This window comes from Dromaius novaehollandiae, chromosome 3 (genome assembly GCF_036370855.1).
Source record: "Dromaius novaehollandiae isolate bDroNov1 chromosome 3, bDroNov1.hap1, whole genome shotgun sequence".
Lineage (NCBI taxonomy): Eukaryota > Metazoa > Chordata > Aves > Casuariiformes > Dromaiidae > Dromaius > Dromaius novaehollandiae.
The window spans coordinates 60372947-60392183 of NC_088100.1; the positions used below are offsets into that span (position 1 = coordinate 60372947).

The 19237-nt window shown below is 41.0% G+C and overlaps 1 protein-coding gene across 4 annotated transcripts in view; it reads right to left on the minus strand.

The window, feature by feature from the left end:
- PTPRK (protein tyrosine phosphatase receptor type K) overlaps positions 1-17314 on the minus strand; it is a 403334-nt gene extending 386020 nt beyond the window's left edge. For 2 of the 4 annotated variants that reach the window (XM_064508963.1, XM_064508960.1), the window contains exon 1: positions 16924-17313. In XM_064508963.1, coding sequence (XP_064365033.1) covers positions 16924-17035 — 112 coding nt within the window. In that variant the 5' untranslated portion in view covers positions 17036-17313. Of the gene's footprint in view, positions 1-16923 lie in introns of all 4 variants that reach the window. The other 2 variants (XM_064508961.1, XM_064508962.1) reach the window with 2 other exon arrangements.
- Positions 17315-19237: the final 1923 nt, after the last annotated feature.

Genomic DNA, 19237 nt, shown 5'->3' on the forward strand with positions numbered 1-19237 from the left:
AGCAAAAGCAAAGCTACGCACCTGACAGTTTTTCAGTTTAAAAATTTGGGGGACAAGATTTGATTTTTTTTTTCCAACCTTCACATTTCCCCAATGTGCAACTGACTATATCTCATCTAGGATTTTACTTTGAGATTACTAGCTTGATATATTAACTTCTTGAGCAAAAACATGCACTAGGAAAATTCTAAGAGATAACTATTCTTTAGAGTTTAGAATTGAGAAAAAAAAAAAAAGTCTTTCACCTGAGATGTATTTCTCCCCAAACTCATGCATAATAGTATGAATGAGAATACTCAAAATTTGAGTAAGAGCTGGCTCAAATTCAGTTTCTGCAGACGTTTAAGGAGAAGTGTCAAAGAAACACATTCACCCTAATAAATCAGAATAAAGTTGAAGCAGAACTAGGTATAAGCACGTACCTACCTACCTTTCTAAAAAAAGACTGTGTTTTAACATTAAAGTTTTAAATATAAAATATATTACACAGTTGTCTAACAGATAAACAGAGACTATGGGAATTTTTTGCTTCTCTCCTCCCCAAGAAAGATCTCACTTCTGAAATGCTCTATGTTTTCAGGAGCTGTCAAAATGACAAAAGCAGAAAGAACTGTTTGATATGTCAATATGAAATCGATCTTTCATTGATTAAGCAGAAACCTGATCTGCTTATTACTTCCTGTATAAGAAAGAGGATTAAATATAAGACTACTGAAATTGGTGTGATTTGCTTTGCAACATTAATAAAATACTCAACAGTAGTTTTTGTTGCTAAGTCTGCTAAAGTTTGAATGGCCTTAGAAGAATCTATTTGACAACAAAGCATTAGTCTCCGCAAGAAAGTCAAGACTATTTACTATGCAAGCGCTATAAGATCACCCCCTCAATATGGAGAATGCATGTTTATCCTCTTTCCAAACCAAATTTTCCTTACTCTGTGTGATATTAATCTCCACGGGGGTGGACACCTCTGTGAAGGTGCAATGGTTCATCTCCTAGTTCTGGTCAATTCTTGTTTTAATCTCATTTCCAGATCAGAGTCTCCATATATAGTGAGATATTAATCTCTACAGAGGCAGACATCTCAGCTGGCCCTACCGCACAGCTCCCCCTCCTCTGGTCAATTCTTATTTTAATTCTAATTTCCTGTGATTTATATTCCTCTTTCAAGTTTAATGTATGCTACTTCACTCATCTCCCTCCTCCTCTTTACAGATGATTTTGGAGAAAAACTATTGGTTTTGTCCCTTTTACCAGCCATTTCTTTTAAAATCAGTTGTACAGATAGGTTGCACTGCCATCAACACTGCAGACATACTGATAATGCTTGCCCTATTAAGGATTAATTTGTCAACCAGGCTTAATTTTAAGCAGCCCTGCTTTACATTAACTTTTGTGTGCACATTTCAGGATAGGATAACCCCTAACTGGGTAATGAACTAGAACGTAAGTTAGAATATACATTAGAACATAAGAAACTCAAGTATAATGCCTTACTATAGACTTTCCGATTGACAAAAATCAACTCAGTCTTTGGGCGTTCAGTTCTATTTCTGCAAAATAAAGGTCATGGTACTGCCGTGCCTACCAGGAACATCTTAAGGTTAAGACTTCAAGTCTCTCAAACATTACCATCATAGGGGACAATAGAACCACAGAGGAGGAAAGCAGAATCTGAGAACTTCAGCCTGCCTTCTATTTGGCCTCAAACATTTTAAGACCTCATCTTTGCTCTTCCCACTGAATACAGTCTTGTACAACTAGAGTGTTTAATTTTGCTATCTAAACAAGCTTCCAATTCTCCCTGCAAGGTTTGCTTCTCAGCCCTGAAAACATAAGCACATTTTCACAACCAAATTAATGACACCCATAATATATACCACACACACAGGACTTCTTACTGACTTATTCACCGTTTTCACCTCCCCTTTACTCACCACTTGAAAAGTCTTGCCTACACCTTCTAGCCAAATGGTTAAATCCAAAACATGCGTAGATGCACGGCTGTAGAAAGAGTAAGAGCTATATTATTTCAAAACACTACTACTCCTTAAGAGGATATTTTTCTTCATCTTTTTTTCCCACTGATTTTTATACACTCTCTTGTAGGGAGTCTTTCTAGCTTCCTCCCTATTTGTTACTAATAGTTATATCTACGTCAGTAACTTGGTTCAAAACAGCAGTGAGAAGTGAATCCCTCATTGCCTCCATTTACCAAGCATTAGTCTGCTTCTCAACACAGTTTTTGCGCACAGGAACTAGACCACGTTCAGACCAAAGTAACTCTGGAGCTCCACTTCTGAAGTGCACCACCACCTCACGGGGAAGCTCAGGTCAGAGCCAATGGGCTATATCCACAAGATCTGCAGGAACACACACCACTGCTTCTCTTTTGGAAAACTCCAATTTAAGTGTGTAGTAGAGATATTTGGCCCACAGAAAAAGACTAAATCTAATCTGAAATAACCCTACTCAGCTAAACCACATATAATGGTTCTCAGATCCTTGCATCTGAAACCATTTTAATTTAGTGCCCAGCATCTATAGCACCAAATTACTTTCCAGTATAGATATAGCCACCCTTTTCCCAAGGCACAGCAACACCAAATTGCTTTGACAGTTACATGTTTCACAGTCAAAACTGCCAAATGCTTCTATCTTCTCTCTGTAGCAGCTTGTAAAGGCTCAGGCCAAAAAGCCACAGCAGGTAAATGTGTAGACAACCCAAACGTAACCTTATTTTGTCTTGGGAGATCTTTTTTCAAAAAGTTTCAGTTCACAACTATTGAAATTAAAATATTATATTAAAAAGGAAGCCTTTCTACCACTTATCCAGGTGTGTGGTTTTTCCAAGTCTTCCATATAAAATTTTTGGAAAACATATTGTATTACACTTTACAGCATTTGTCCTAGCTTTGACTTTCATTTAATTATAGTATGCATTTGCATTTTTACACATGGCCCTTATGGCTGTCTATCTGCTAGGCCCCTATCTTCTGTAACGCATTGGCCAGTTTTCAAACACTGATTTTTCATTTCAGTTATCCATTAAGAATATCTTCTTTTCGTATACACTTTGTCATCTCCTGCTCTTGCAAGGTTTCTTCATGTCAGAATCTGTGAACTGTGTCTGAGAACAAACTACTTTATTTCTTACATGACCAGATCAATCATATATGAAAGAAACCAAAAATACTCCAGGGGAGCCTAGAATATAGTATTTATATATTTTACCAGGTATAAACACATTCCTCAGATAGCAACTGGGTCCACTTATGAACTATATATCTATTACTAAATATTTTCATAAAAGATTCAATCACTTGTACTTTATCTTACAGATTGCTAAAGGCAAATTCTCCTCGGAATAACTTAGAAATTTTCAATATGTACAATTCTAGTTTTCTTAAAGTCGTTATACTTTCTCCACTTTTCCCTTTCCCCCAAGACAGGAGAAATTGAGGCTTTTTTTTTTTTTTTTTAATGGGGTTCTGAACCTCAAAAGTATAAGGAAATAGCAACTTCTCTGGGCCTAAACAGAGCTGAGGCTTTTACATAACGCAGCTCCATTTTGTTTAGATGCTCAGGCCAGGTATTGCTTTCTCTTTCTTTCTCACTTCTTCCATATAAATACAAAGAAATGTAAATTTAATCAGATGCCTGATTACTACAGTTGGGATACTGTAAACAAATAGTTAGGGAAGAGAGGATGTAAAAAGAAATGCATGAATGATACTGTGACAAAGGAGACAAGTCCTCTCAGATGCAGAATTTCTCAGAGAAGAATTAGAAAGTAAACAAAACCAGTTCTACCTGGATTCCTCCTTGACAAGGACATTTTAATATAGTAAGCTGGAGGTTAAAAATATTCTAATTTGAAAGCAAAAAATACCAATAAAACAAAGGCTGAGCACAAGCAAGAAAGAAACTGAAGAAGTATCAGCAAAGTTACCGAAACACCCCTGACTTGAGGCTGGGAACCTGGAAAATGAGGTCTTAAGTAAGACGCTATTCATCCCATATGTGAGTACACTGGTTTGTTTTTCTGTTCTGTTTAATCTGGCAATAAAATCAACATACAGCATGACTGGAATGGTTTGGAATTTTACTTATTAGTGCCCACACACCTACAATTGTCAGTGTAACAAGAGGACAGATAAAACATGAATTATTCCTGAAGTGCTTAAAAGAGCAGTAACAAGCAGGGACTTAAATTCTTTTCTCAGTCCACCTTTCGCATCTTATAAAGAATAAAACTATCCTGCCCATTGATCACTGGCACTTTATTGAAGAAACTCAACTTCATGGCTTTCATAACAGATTTACAGCTCTTTCTACCACTCTATAATATTACATTTTCTTCTCCAAACACTTCGCTTTATTTGTGTAGCTGCAAGATAGATACTGTCTCAGGACTGAATCCTCAGCTAAACCACTGCAAAGCAGTAACTGATGCAACTTGGAAGAACATGGAAGAGGATTTCGGATCTTTATGGCTTAAGTTCTATGGTTTAAACCATAAAAGTGTGATCCCAAGACTTTATTTCTCCTCCGACAACCACATGAGCAGTTAGTTGCTGTTCCTATGAAAGAAGTGCATTGAAAGAAGTGCATTAAAAATAATTGTACATATTTTGACACCATAAAAAGAAAAAAGCAATGCATTTATGGCTCATCTATACTTCATAAATCAAAGCAAGGTTCTGCTGTGTTTTCCCTATTGTCAAAAGTGGCATTCAGGCTAAGAACTCCTCAAAATCTATTTTGTGCTACACTTTTGTTATTTTGCTACAAGCACTACATATGCAGTGCCAAGAGAACAGTATTTAGTAAGAACTGATTAAAGTATCTATTCTGTAATCAACATCAGTACTGCAGTAGCACCTCAAAAGCAAATCAGATTTTTATTTTATTTTGAAGACAACTAAGCATTTACCAACTTCATTCTCTTGTTCCTGTATCCTCTAGGGACCATCTAATATATAAACTAATTAAATCTGAGCATTTTCTTTGGCATTTGCTTTAGTTCCAGGTTGCCTAATGTTCCTTAGGTTTGGACTCACAATGCATATGCTTCACATCACAGTGCAGTTTTTTTTTTAATCATGCGTTCTGTTCCATTAAACAGATTTTTTCTAATTCTCTTAAATTTAACATCACAGAATAAGGCTAACCTATAAATTATTTAAGACTGCTTCTTTGTGGCAAGTGAAAAATATATGTTTAAAGAGATGGATGGCCAAGATTCTCTCTCTGAAACACAAACTATCTAATACTTGTTTTCATTTCCATTTCCATGCTCAAGCAAACAGCAGAGATGTTTATAGTTAGCATCTGGATATTATCACCATGCAGAGCCATCCACCACATTATTTCAGTATTTCTAAGGTCTGCAAATGTCATTAATAATCACAAATGCTACTCTTTCAGATTCACAGCCTCATCCTGTAGCCCATAAAATTGAGACCAAGGGTTTTCAAATACATGGTTTCTGTCAATTTGAAAGTAATGTACAGCCTCCCCTCTTCTGAATGCTCATAAAGCACATCTGTGCAGTCTCTCTAAATGAGAGCATAATCTTGCCCTTTCCAAATGCTGGTCACTTAACACAATTCCTTGTCCAATAGTTGACAGAAATGCCAATAAATCACAAGAAGAAATGCACATTTGAAGTATAAACTCAAAGAAACATGGATAAGTGAGCCAGAGGGAACAAACACCACCCCCAAAAAATCTGTTTAGTATATCTACTTGAATGTGTTTAAAACAACCTATAAACCAAGCCTGGTAGTTTAACTGCTGCCGTGTAGACACAGGATATACAAACCAGCAGGGAACTCGCTCTTCCCTGGAAAGGACTGCAGGCAGGGAAGCGCTTCATGCCTTCAACGTGACTCAGACAGAGCGCTTAACCTAGCCTCTAGTATTTAACCAAATCAGCAGACAAGGACGTCAAAGCAATGTTTCAAGTCCTAAAAAGTACCGAGAATAACACAGAACCTAAGAATGCAACACCTTCCCACTTATGCAAGATGTATCAACAAATTAAACTCACTTTGTCAAAGAAAACCTAAAAGCTGAACAGCTTGGCTATGAAAAGCATCTGAACTCAGTAAATACCAACCTAATTGTTTAAAAAAATAAAAATAACATAAGAAATATAGAAATAATAATATAAGAAATAAGTAAGTTGACGGACAACTTCTCACTGCCAGGTTTCAGCCAACCCATAGAAAGTTAAAAGGATTTTTCTGGTTATTACATTACACCCATCTATTTAGTTTGTGTTTACCAGGGAAATTATATTCCCTTCCATTACTTAGCTTTGTTTCAACTGATTCAAAAATCCGATCGTTATGCACTAAATATTTTGCTTTCACCTGGAACTAGTGTCTCCTTGTTTTACAGCTATATAGGCACATGCATTATAGATTTATGTTTGTATGTGGCAGGCAGATGAAGAGCTTTCTTGGGGGCGGGTGTTGTTAATAATTTGTTTTATTATTTGAAAGGAAAGGCATCAAGGAAGAGGAAAGCCAATCCCACAGAGATTTAAAAATGCAAAAGATTTTATATAAATAGACCTTTTGCACTAAACAAGACCACACACACAAACTATTCACATGCTGAAGAGTTGGCAGGACTGTGGAATTAGTTTGCAATTTTTAGTATTTTCACAAGTTAGGTCAGGATGGATTACTACTAGAAACCAACTGCAAAAAGGATTTGTTGTTTGGCTTTCTTGAATTGAATAAGGAAAGACCGAAAAGACTATTTCATTAGATTTCTGCTTTAGCAAGAGGAAAGCCTCTTTCACTGGAAATTTTCTAGCCTGAAAACTGAAAAATGAATGCAACAAACCCTGTCAAGTGAACAAAGACAGATACAGCTAAGTAGCTAAGAGGAAGAGGAGCGTGTAATAATTCTGCTGAAAAGTCTGATGATATTTATATCCATTAGCCATTCCAGAGTAAGGATTCATATACCTTGCCTCCCTTCAATTATGGTATGAAAGCCACTAACATTGCCCAAGAACTCTTCCAGCAAAAACAACAAAAGAGGAGTTTTCCTTTTTTTTAAAGAGGGGGGAGTGAATGAGAGAAGAGAGGTGGAAACACGACAATCCACTGCTGGGGGCAGCAGTCAGAGATTCTGGGATGGTTCGTTTTTTATACCATCAACATTACTTTCTCTGAAAAAGGCATGATAAAAACCATTGCAAAAGATACAACACCAATGTTTTAATCTATTTACTCTCACCTACTTAGAATATATACAATACTCAGATGTCAACATACTAATTTGAGAGACACCTGAAGAAATCTCTTCTGCACAAATACAAAAACCATGTCTGCAAAGGAGTCAGAAGTCAAACAAGGCATAAAAATGCCTTCAGTACTTTGGATTAGTAGGTTTTAACAAGTTTTCCTTTTAAAGCATTTTAAGTACTGTGACAGCAGTCAGTACTTATCTCTGCTTTATGAACTCATGAACTCTGCCAAATTTCTTCAATGTTCTCATATTTGATACGTGCTCTCACATTTACAAAGCACAGGCAAACAGGGTAATTCTAAAAGAACCTAGACAATATACTCCCCATTTCAATCTTACTCCTGTCTAATACCATACAGAGATGAGACAGATAGAAGAATGCTCTGATTTGATATTTTATTATAATAAATAGCAAAAGAACAGGTTTCAACCAGGTCTTATCATTTTCATTTTTCACTGTAGTTAAGATGACAAAAACAGCCTAAAAATTCAGAGTTTCAAGATATTTTTGCTTATTGCTTAAAAACTTAAAGAATTTTTAAAAAGCAACAGGTATCTTAAGTCACACTACAGAATTCACAAATAAGCATATGAGCTACATTTGGAAATAACAAAAAAATCAACAGTATTTATAAACAATTAAAGAGGTCAGTTATCCACTCTGAATTGTTTGTTATAAGCTGTTTTGAGTTCATTTGAACTACAACTAGATTTATTTTTCATAACTTTTTCTCTTCTGGTTAATATTCACCACTCAATTTTATTGTTACAGAATATGTACATATACACAAAACAAAGCATACAGCTCAATATAAATATAGTAACCAGTGTGCAATAATTACAATGAACATACCATAATTTAATTGCAGCATAATTTAGTTTTAAAGTATACAATAGCGTCTCATAAATCAGTAAAATTAAGTTCATGACATGGTAGCTGAAAAACAGGTTCTTTTGCTATTCAATCAATCTTTATGATCACATTTTTTCAGTAAATTGTAGCAGAAGCAAATGACATTCTGGTAAATTGAAGGATCCAATCCTTCACACATTGGCTAACAAAAATAACTTCATATTCTCTACAGTATGAAGCACAAAAAATCTTTTCACAACACTGATCCTCAATGAATTAAATCATTCAAATCTTACTGAGGCATATACTCAGTTAGCATCAACCAACTCCATATACGTATGATCTTAAAGAGAACAAATGTCGGACAAGTCTATGCACAGTACCTTCTCACTTAAAAGAAGTTTCTATGCATTAAAGCTAACTTCTGTTTCTGGCAAATACATATTTTTTTTAATTTCTGGACAACTAGGCCAAAGCATCTCTTTCAGCCCTCATCTGCACTTAAAAAGGGTATGTAATATGTATTAGAAAAATAAGCATATAGGCATATTAATAGATACAGCTATGCCAGCAAAAATCCTCATGTGGACCAGTTTTATACCTACAGAAGAATAAGTTTACCGTTACGGCTCATTCTCCTTGAAAAAGTGGTTCACAGATATTGGTACAAGGTTGCCTCACTGCTGTAAAGTCTGCTGTCATTTTGGGGGGGCTTCCTTCCTTTTGATAGTGCCCAGCACTATACTCCTGTACGTGGAGACCAAGATGTTTGTTAAGCAGGGACTACCATATCATTTATACATCATGTTATTACTGTGTAGCTCTTACTCCAGAATATAGTTAAATATTATGGGTTTTTCAACAAATAGATTGACTCAAATTCCTGACCATCCTCACAACCAATACTTTAAGGACACATGCCCCCTGCTAAGGTTCAATTCACTAGCCTCAATTCTACAGCCATTTTATATATGAACAACAGAAATTATCTTCATTAACAGCTTTACAAAACTCTTGATCTATGGTCCTTCATATCAAACATATAACAGTATTGTGCCATTAGCTCATTGTTTTCACATTAGGCACATTAGATTCTGTTCAATATTTCTAAACTGTTCAAAATAAGACACTGGTGACTCAGACAAAGATTTGGCTGTGACAGCAACAACCAAAAATAGATTTGATTGAATTAACAAATAAATGGTTCTTAAATGAAATTCCTGTAGAGATTTATTAATAAAAATTCCAACTTTTATGGAAATTAGATTTCAGGAACAAAAAGCAAACCTGAAAACTATTTGTTGTTTCAAACACAAAGATCAACCGTTAGCTTTTATCCTGTGATTACCCTTCCTTTGAACAGATAAATGCAACTTGTTTACAGAGAAATACATCAGATACTAAATCAATTAAAAGGAGCTCCTTAAATGTGTAAGCATTCTTCATAATGGTTAACTGTAACTTGATTTTCACAATTTTAATGGCTACTGAGCAGTTCAGTACTCAGAAGGAAAAAAACTGATTAAAAAGTCTGACATGCAACCAACACTGCCACTTTACATTTGAGGTTATATGTGCACATGTATTTAAGAAAAAAAAAAAAACTACAACAAAAAGCTATTTTTGTGTCAATTTTTTCTTTAACAGCATTGAGCTGAAACAAATATTAATAACTTACTGTTTAGGAAAAGATTTCAGTATGATTTTGTTAACTAATAATATTTATAAAACTTACAGAAATACAAACATGACTTTCAACTATATAGCTTCCCAGGAAGCATAAACTGTAGGTGACTTTAAACTATATGGTAAGTATAGTTTAAAACTATACCTACAGTCTATGTAGTTGAAAATCACCTACAGTCCACGCTTAACTAGAAAGCAGCACAAGGTGATAGATTTTCAGAGTCACAAAATAAGGTGCAGCAAGGCCTTGCTGAAGTGGTACAATACTTTTAGGAGATGCTGCAAAAAAATTCACATGCACGTCATCTCCCACTCTTCTACTGGCTCAGCTGTCCTTTAGAAACCATAGCTATTTTTCTCTTCTACCCACATCCACGCATCTAATGGACAATCACATTTAAACCCCACAGGCTTCGAAAGAGAGCTAGGAGTCTGCTCACAGGCTGACTCCTCGCAGCCATCACAGACCACGAAAGCCTGCCCTGCATGCTCCAGCGACCACCTGAGCAGGCGCCACTGCAGCAGAGGCGTTCCCCCGACGACCTCCCCATCCCCCTTGGCCTCTTTGCATCGGCCGCTTTCTGTAGCGGCAGGTTGCTCACCACTGCCGGCACGTGGGAAGGGGCAAGGGCAGATCTCACGGGAGAAAGAGAAAGGGGAAACCACGGGACTGGGCCTTAAATCAGTTCCAGCAGCTGTCAAGCTGCACCCCGAGCAGGACGTCACATCGGTTAACTCTGGCCTGATACCAGGTGTCCTCTCCTCCAAGCCCTCTGCTGCTGGCCATCACGCCTGCTCTCTGCTCTGTGCCAGTAAGTTGCTTCTTGCTTATACATTTATATAATAAACTGCCTAGTCATCTGTTGTAATGAAAGAACATATGTAAGGTCAGTTTACCTAAAGTATTAAGGTTTCCTTCCTTGACATACCTCTGTGTCATCAGTTCGTATACAGTCAGCCAGAAGGCAGCCTCAAGTGCTTTCACCCAATCTAACCCCTACCACTTTGGAGGCAGTGCCGGCCCTCGCTTCCCATCTCTCTCTGGGCCTTCTTTGCATTTGCACCAGCAAAGGAGGCACCATGCAGTGAGCTGCATGGGGCACCAACCGGCTGAAACCGGAGCGCAGTTCACTTTACACCAGCTGTGCTGCAATTACAGCTGGTTGCCAAACAGGGCAGTCCCACCATCACCCCTCACCCTCCCACACATCAAATTTATGCAGCCACACATCTGTAAGCCAGCTAAACCCACAGATCAATAGGAAACTTAATCCCAACCCCATCCTCACCCCAGAAAGTTTCACATAAAGCTAAATCTACTGATCCAACACAGGAAAAGGTGCAAGACCCATCCTAACGATGGAAATGTCCCTCTCTGCAGCAGCAGCAGCCTCAGTTGGCTTCAAGGGATCATGAAATCATACCTGAAGCTCCAAATCCAAGTGCACACTTCCACGAGCAACACTGCAAAGGTGTCTTCCCATGACAATAATAAACTATGACAGAAGGGATCCTATTAGCACATGAAAACATGAGGTGCCTCCTGACTGTCTCAGTTACCAGGACTGAAGTAATGGTTTTGGAAGTTTCCTGTTACACACTCTATGGGATCTGTATTGAAAAGGAAGAGGAATAATTTCCCCAAAAATCGATGCCATTGTAAGAAAGCTAAAGCTTAGCGATGCACTCAATTCCTAAGGGTTAGGATGATCTGAAGGGTCTTCCAGCTAAAGAGGACACACAAAGACTTCATGAAGACTCCTGAGCAAGAAGCAGCACTGTTCCAGATCTCTGTATTTTACTCCAAATACTGTAAACTCCTTACATTTAAAAGGAGCATCTCCTAAACTCTTTTTACCTCACATCAAGAGCTTTTCCGAAAGAGGAGACGAACCATAGTGGTAAGCATTAAACAGATTAACTCTCCCACACACCGAACACAAGATTACAGGTCCTTCAAGAGCCTTATTTAGAAGTTATATATATTTTTATATATATATATATATATTTTATAAAGGGACTGGCTAAATACTCTTCCCCTTCCAAGAGCACCTGCTGCCCACTGACATAACTGCCTCAGAGGCTACCATTTAACTCTAAGATCTCAACTCTTCAGCAGTGAAATAGATAGTTCCATAAAAGTGTCAGCTCACAAGTAGGAACGGTTAAAAATGATCAAAAAGGGCAAAGCAAATGCCAGGAATGATCACAATACGGATGGAGAACAGAACAAAAATCATCATTATGCACTATATAAACCCATCAGGCAGCTGTCTCTTGGATACACTGCGCAATATAGTAGACCTGGAAAAGAAAGAGAAGGCTGATAAAAGATGAAAAAAGATATGGAATGGTAACATTTATAACAAATGGCTATAACTGGACTTTTCAGACTAGAAAAAGAAAAGTTGAGAGAGGGTGGAATGAAAAGGTAAAAAATTCTGCGTGGCATGAAGAAGGTAAATTGGGAACAATTATTAACTATTCCTTTCAATATGAGAGCTAGGAGACATTGATTAAAACTAGAAAATTCCAAAAAAACAAAGGACCACAGCTTTTTCACACAACACAGATTCTTTTTCACAGAATGATGTGAATGCTAAAAGCTATATCGGCTCAAGACGTTATTAGGCACAGTCATGATAAAAACGAATCCACTGACAGCATTAAATACCAACACATTGTCTCTGTGGGCAGATAATATTCAAAGGAAGACACTGTCGGCTTGCCCAAATCTCCACTCTCCGCTCAGTGTCTACACTCAGAGCCTGGATACTGGGCCAGGTGCTCCTCCAACCTGATCCACCGCAGGTTCTTTTTTGTTTTTTTGTTTTTTTTTTTTTAAAGGATCTAAAGCAGATCTTTAGTAGAGGCAAGAAATCTCTCTGGCTTAAGATGCACTGTTCATATTGCTGGCCAACTAATCAAGCGCTACCACGATTTCTCAGACGGCAAGGACTAAACAGGACTTCTGAGGTCCCCGAGTTCTGGGTGCTTTCAACCCCTTTTTCCTAGTTAAATTCCATTTTGAAAGTTAATACACATTTCAGAATTGTAACAGTATTATTCCTGGAAATATACGTAGACAAGTGAGCTCTGAACTAATAGTGCTGAGAGAGAGTTGAATGCAGGAAGGAAAGTAAAACATTTGGGGAGGAAGGTGTGAGAGTGAGAAACTAACTTCACTTTTAATTCCACTCATCCATATGATTTGTCAATACAGTTTAACAGCTTTGGGGGGGGGGGAGGAGAAGGAGGGAAGCTGCAGAGAAGTCTCTTATACTGGTACAGGTAGGTGTATATGTATCTCTTGTATAACACAAATTGTAGCACATTCAGGAATAAAACATCACTGAACTTTGGCTGTTCTGGCAGTAAAGGGTTAATTTGAGTTTAATCACTTAGGTTTTTTTAAAACATTTTCTTAATTGCCTGAAACTCTTCTATTACATGATTTTAAAAAAATCTCTAGATATGCTTTTTAGGATTTTGGTATGTTTCTCTATGTTAACATATTAGACTACAAAATCTTTACAACACAAATAATATTTTCTGTTTTATAATATCAAATTTCTGAGTTAGACTCTCTCCCAAAGGCAGAGGGTAACTCTGCCTTTATCGGGGTGGGGGGTGGGGTATTAATCCAAAAATATTTACTCCTGCCTGTTTGTTTGTGACACCATGAGTTGTAAGAACTACTTTGCACAAGAAAGTCTGAGAAAAAAGTACAGTAATACAAGGGCTTTAAGGTCTAAAACATACAGTCCTCCTTTTTATGCTTATTTATCCCTATATTCTGAAATACCACACAAAGAACTTCAGATAGCCTGGGTTACTTCTAGAATTTTTACCGTCATATCCTTTATTTAATATATTAAACACACACACACACACACACACACACACACACACACACACACACACACACTTGCATAGATACTATCTCAGGCAGTGCAATGCATAATATCTCTACCAGGGCTAGTTGACAAGCAGGCAGTGCTTTTCAAAAAAAAAAAAAACCAAAAAACAAAAAAACACTTTTCACTCTTTTCAACATTTGAAAACATGTACATTGCTAGAAATAATACTAAAAAAGTTAGAAGTTCATAATGATCAAGCTGTGAAAACAAGCTGAACTTGTTCTGTATCAAACTGCAGGAGTTACAGATGAAAGAATGTGCTATATAAGGAATAGCTAGACTTCGACAAAGCAGTCACTGCCAAAAATTTTGGCCTAGATTCTGACAAGCACACACCCAAGTCGAAGGGTCATGGAAAGAAGCAGTGTAAAGAAACACCACCAGTAAACATTACACTTTGGGTTCTGGTTTGGAGTTGTTTTCTCTCTTTTGGCTGGGGGGGGAAGAGAAGCATGCTTGCTTTTTTAAGACCTGTAGGGAAAGACAAAATATACAGTGTTTCAACTGTTTGCCAGGGGGGTGGAAATGATGCACAATTTTTAAGATAGCAACAAATTACAAGATCTTGCTCCTTTCCCTAACTTGCTGCTCCTCTTCCTGCTGTAGCATTTGCTTTCATGGAACAAGTTATGAGGAAGAATAGGTAACAACCAGCACATACACACACTTGGACGAAGGCCAACTTTTAAAGACACTTGTACTTTGTAAGTTGATTGGGCCCTTAATAAACACTTCAAAATTTATATGAACAATCTTGGATCTGACCAACATTGACAGTTTGAGAGTGGTATAAAAAAGGAAAAAGGAAATAAAATCATTAAAAACACATAACAAGGAAAGAAAATCAGATTGCAGCGTTGTAGAGAGAAGTACTTGTGAAAGGTTCAGACTGAATCAACATCTTCGTTAATGAACAAGAAAAAAATACAGTTTTAAATTCTTATGATTCAAACAGTAAGAATACCAATACAAAGGAAACTGGAAACGAATTAGATTAAGGTTAATGTGGAAACATACAGGCTCTTGTATTAAGGGGGGTGGGGGGAAAGGCGGTCAAAGGAGGATGCTTGCAAAACAGTAGCCCTGTTAAAAGCAGAGGAGCTTACTATGAAGAAAATAAATGCTTCTACGTGCAGCATCTACAGAAACATCTCATGGCAGGCTACAGAGAGGCCCTCACTGTAATGAGCATATAGATCCCAACCTTTGCATCTTGCATCCACTAATCTCAGGATGATGTTATCTAATCAACAGACATTAAGGAGAAAAAAACCACACACACAGGAGCATCAGGGATTAGTTTAGAACAAGTTCATATTGCTTACTAAATGCAGAGCATTCAAGTCTAACCGTAAGTAAGTGTTCAGCAGGACACAGTCCTCCTTTAACACATAGATAGAGAATAGATTTAAAAGGTCTAAGAGTCTGAGCATCATGCGTTAAACTGAGTATACTGACAGCATCAGCTACCAACAAACATATTTCTCCAAAGCTTCAAGAAAGTCTGAGCAAGTCTGCAATTAATAAAGCTCTGACCAGTACAAGTGGTCTTTTTTTTTTTTTTTTTGATGCTTGGCAATAGAAACTAGAGTCTTTAGCTGCTGACATGCTGTACAAAAAAGAAGAAAAAGAAAAAAGACCCACAAAACACCAATCTCATGTTTCCTAGATACTATTGTTCAACTCATTCACAAGCTTCACCTACTCTGGTCAGACTGATCTTGAGCATTCCTTCTAACTTAACACATATCGCAAGGTACAAACCTTACTTTTTGTCCTTTCAGTTCCAAAAAGGGCTGCATTCCACATTTGGAGCATGAAATATCATGGACCGTGTAAGTTACCAGAATTTCCCACCCTTTTTAAACCAGTGAACAAGCTTGTAAAATAAATCTACATGTAAGAGTTACCTTTGGCATTAACATTAGTCTGACAAGTTACGGTGACACAAAGTCACTGGTCTGATTTCTATATGTTTTTCGAATAAAGAGATAAAACATGCTTTGGCATATTTTATCGTATGTGTTCCTACAACATGCTAGCTGCATATATGATACGCTTCCTTTTCTCTGGTAAAAGGCTTGTAGATGCTTACATAATCTTGCAATTCCGATACGCAGATATTAAATTATACACACTGAAGTCAGCCACATAGGAGGGATGCAATCTATTTGGACCAGCACAATTTCTTGTATTGCTTCAGCACATCTCTTAATTGACAATGACACATCTCAAACTTCCCAATTAAAAATTAATTTACAGGAGGGCCAGAAAAAACGTCTCCTAACTGCACATCAGCCCTTTGCAAGACAGTACTTCCAAGCCTCATGAGCGCATACACTTTCGTAAACGGCAGCTTCCTAACTCAAGTTTTCAAACCAATATCCTAAGGTGAAGGGACAGAAACGCGTGTCCAGCTAGCACACTCGGCGCAATCCCAAGTGCTGCGAAGCAGCCGAAGAGCGGCAGGGAAGAGCCCGAAGTCTATTTGAGCTGCTCCTCCATGTAACACCCCGCTCCACACACAATAAAAACTCATGCCCGCGCTACGGCTTCGCGCCGAGCAGACCAAGTACGAATAAACTAGAGGCGGCAGCAGCAGCAGCGTTCAGGTGCATCCCAGCGGCGCCCGAGCTCCCGTCCGGCCCCGCAGGCACCGCCGCGCCTTCCCTAGGGAGGGAAGGCAGTAAGGGCCCAGGAACCGGCGGCTTTCAAACAAAACAGACGCCGGCCCCACACGCTGCCTCCTCCTTGCCCCCACTTTGCGGGAGGATTTTCGGGGCGCCGGTGCCGGCCCGGCCCCCGCCCGCCGGCCCGGCGCCCGCACCTCGGGGCGGCGGGGAGTTACGCGCGGCGCCCCTCGGCCGCGAGTAAGCGCGGGGCGCTGCGGGAGCTGCTCCCCGCGCCGCGCGGGGAAAAGTTACCCGCGGGGAAAGCGGCGGCAGCGGCTCCGGCCCCGCCGCCAGCACCGACGCCACCTGGCAGGGCGACCGGGGCAGGAGGAGGAGGAAGAGGAAGGACGGAGAGTTTGCGAGGCGCCTGCCGCCCTGCGAGCCCCGGGGCGGCAGCGCCCGGCCCCGCGGCCGCTCGGCGGGGCGCCCCAGCGGGGCAGCCGGCAGCGCGCCCCGGCCCCGGTCGGCCCCGCGCTCACCTGGGAGCCGCCGCCCGCCCCGGCGCCGAGCGACCACTCACCTGCGGAGAGCTGGGCCCGGGCCGCGCCGAGCAGCGCGGGCGAGCAGCCGGCTAGCAGGGCGAGCACCGCCAGCAGCGGCAGCGAGGCCGCGGCGCCGGCCGCCGTGCCCATGGCGACTTGCGGAGAAGTTTCGGAAAGAGGCCGGCGCTGCCCCGACCCGCGGCGGCGGGCGGAGCTCGCCGCGCCCGCCCCTCCCGCCCGGCGCCTCGCCGCGAAACCCCCGGCGCCGAGGGGCCGCCGGCCCCGGGCTGCCCCACGTCCCGCTCGCGCAGCCGTCCGCGACGCGACGGGCACAGCAGCCGCGGCCGCTCCGCGCCTACTCCGGAGTTACTTTGCTGCCGGGCGCGAGGGGAGGGAGGAGCCGAGCGCGCACGTCCAACCCTCCCGCTCCGCGGCACCTCGCAGCGGGAATGTGGGACTCCGGCCCGCAGCCCTGGCGCAGGCGGAGTGGCGCCCGGCAGCGCCTCCTGCTGCAGGCGCGGGCCTCGGCACTGCTCGGCTCGGCTCGGCTGCCGCGGGGCGCGCAGCGCTGCGCGGCCCCCTCGCTGGCAGCTTGCTGGCCCCGGCGGGCCGCGCTGCCGCCGCCGCGGGAGGGGATGGAGAAGCCGCGGTGAGCGGGCGACGCGGCCGCGGAGGCCGGGGCAGCGAGCCGGCGGATCGGGGTTGTCCCGGGCACTGTTTGCGAGGGAAAAGTCCAGCCGCCGCGGGTTTGTTTTGCTCGCTGTTGCCGCTGTTGAGAAACGCGTTATGGATCGGCTTGCGAGCGTTGCGTTATCATCGTGCATCAAACAGGCTGGCTGTGTCTTCGAGCCAGGATTTTTTTTTTCCTTACCCTCTCTTTGGCAACACTTGTCTGGCTCGTAATGCCAGTAAAGTCTCATTGATTGGAATTGAAATTGTAATAAACAGTATTACCATTTACGCTAATATTTCCTCATGTAATAAACACCTGACCTTTCAAACAGGTCTATATGCAGATACACAACTCGGACGACCACGCATTGTGAGGAAGGGTCTTCTCGCTGGATCCAGGCTTAAGGTGTGCGATATAATAAAGGCTTCATTCTGCACCTGCAAAAGCACTGAATGGCCATCCATTTACAGAGGCTTAGGACCCTAGAAAGCATTTTTGGAATAACAGCTAAAGCCACCAGTGCTGGAATTTTTGTTTAAATAAGTATAACTTCCTCCAAATTTTTTAACCTGTTTTTGAATTTGTTTTTCTTTTTTGCATGGCAGCGTGTAATTAGAGATGTTATGTAATGATTGCAACAGAACCTGAAACCACCAGAAAGTCACAGGTTTTATTGCAAACTCGAAATTCAATCCAGGTTCATCAAAGGTTTGCTGTGATTCCAAATCCTTTCCAGCCAACATGTGGCAGTTGATAGGTTTGCCTGTAAACCCCGCGAGCCCTCATGTTTTCCTAGCAAGAACAGGCAAAACACAGCAGTCTGAAGTATGTGTCAGTCTGCATAACAAAGCACACAAAAAAACCCTCTACAACTGGAAGCTCGTGTGCTTCATTTGGGTGGAGTGGCTGGAAACCAACTTGCACGCTTACTGCAAAATACAAAATGATATGCGTCAGTGAACACTGGCTCTTTGTTTGACCTGGGAGAAGGATGGGAGCAGTGCAAGGCGGATCATGATGCCTGGCGTTTCAGGAAGGATGGGCCACATACTGATTCCAAGTAAACACGAGAAATTCTTCTGAGCAAGGCGAATGAAAGCAGCATGACGGCCCTGCTTTGGATGCGTTAGGTTACGTCACCATTTCTGTTGTTAGGGGGATGTTTTTAATGAAAAAGACATACCAATTTGTCCTGTTCCGGATTTGTAGTCGAGCCCCTCTGGAGGGGGCAGGGAGGGTACACACGTGTCCGATGCTGTCCTTTATGCCTGGGGAGAGGCAGGAGCTATAGAAGTAAAGCTGTAAAAATGAATTCAAGTCAGATAAATCATGAGTGGTCTGGAGGGCAGGGGGAGAGCAGGACTAATGCCTCAGCCTACGTGGTGGTCTCACAGACAGCTGTGGTGACCAGCACAGCAGATGTCCATGTCCAGTCTTTTGCGGGAGGTTGTTGGGCGAGGGTGGATGTGCAGCACCAGGTCGCTGCTCCATTTCACTGCTGTGCAGTGGTGGGTCCCGCTGAAGTATATCCACCTACGGTTATACAGACTAATTTCCATATCTTACAATAGGAGCCTCCTGGCATTTGGTCCTTTTCCGTCACTCACATTCCTATTAAATAGCAACAAATAGGATTTTGATTGCTCTTTCTTCCTTGACTGGAGAGTTCAAGCTTGAGA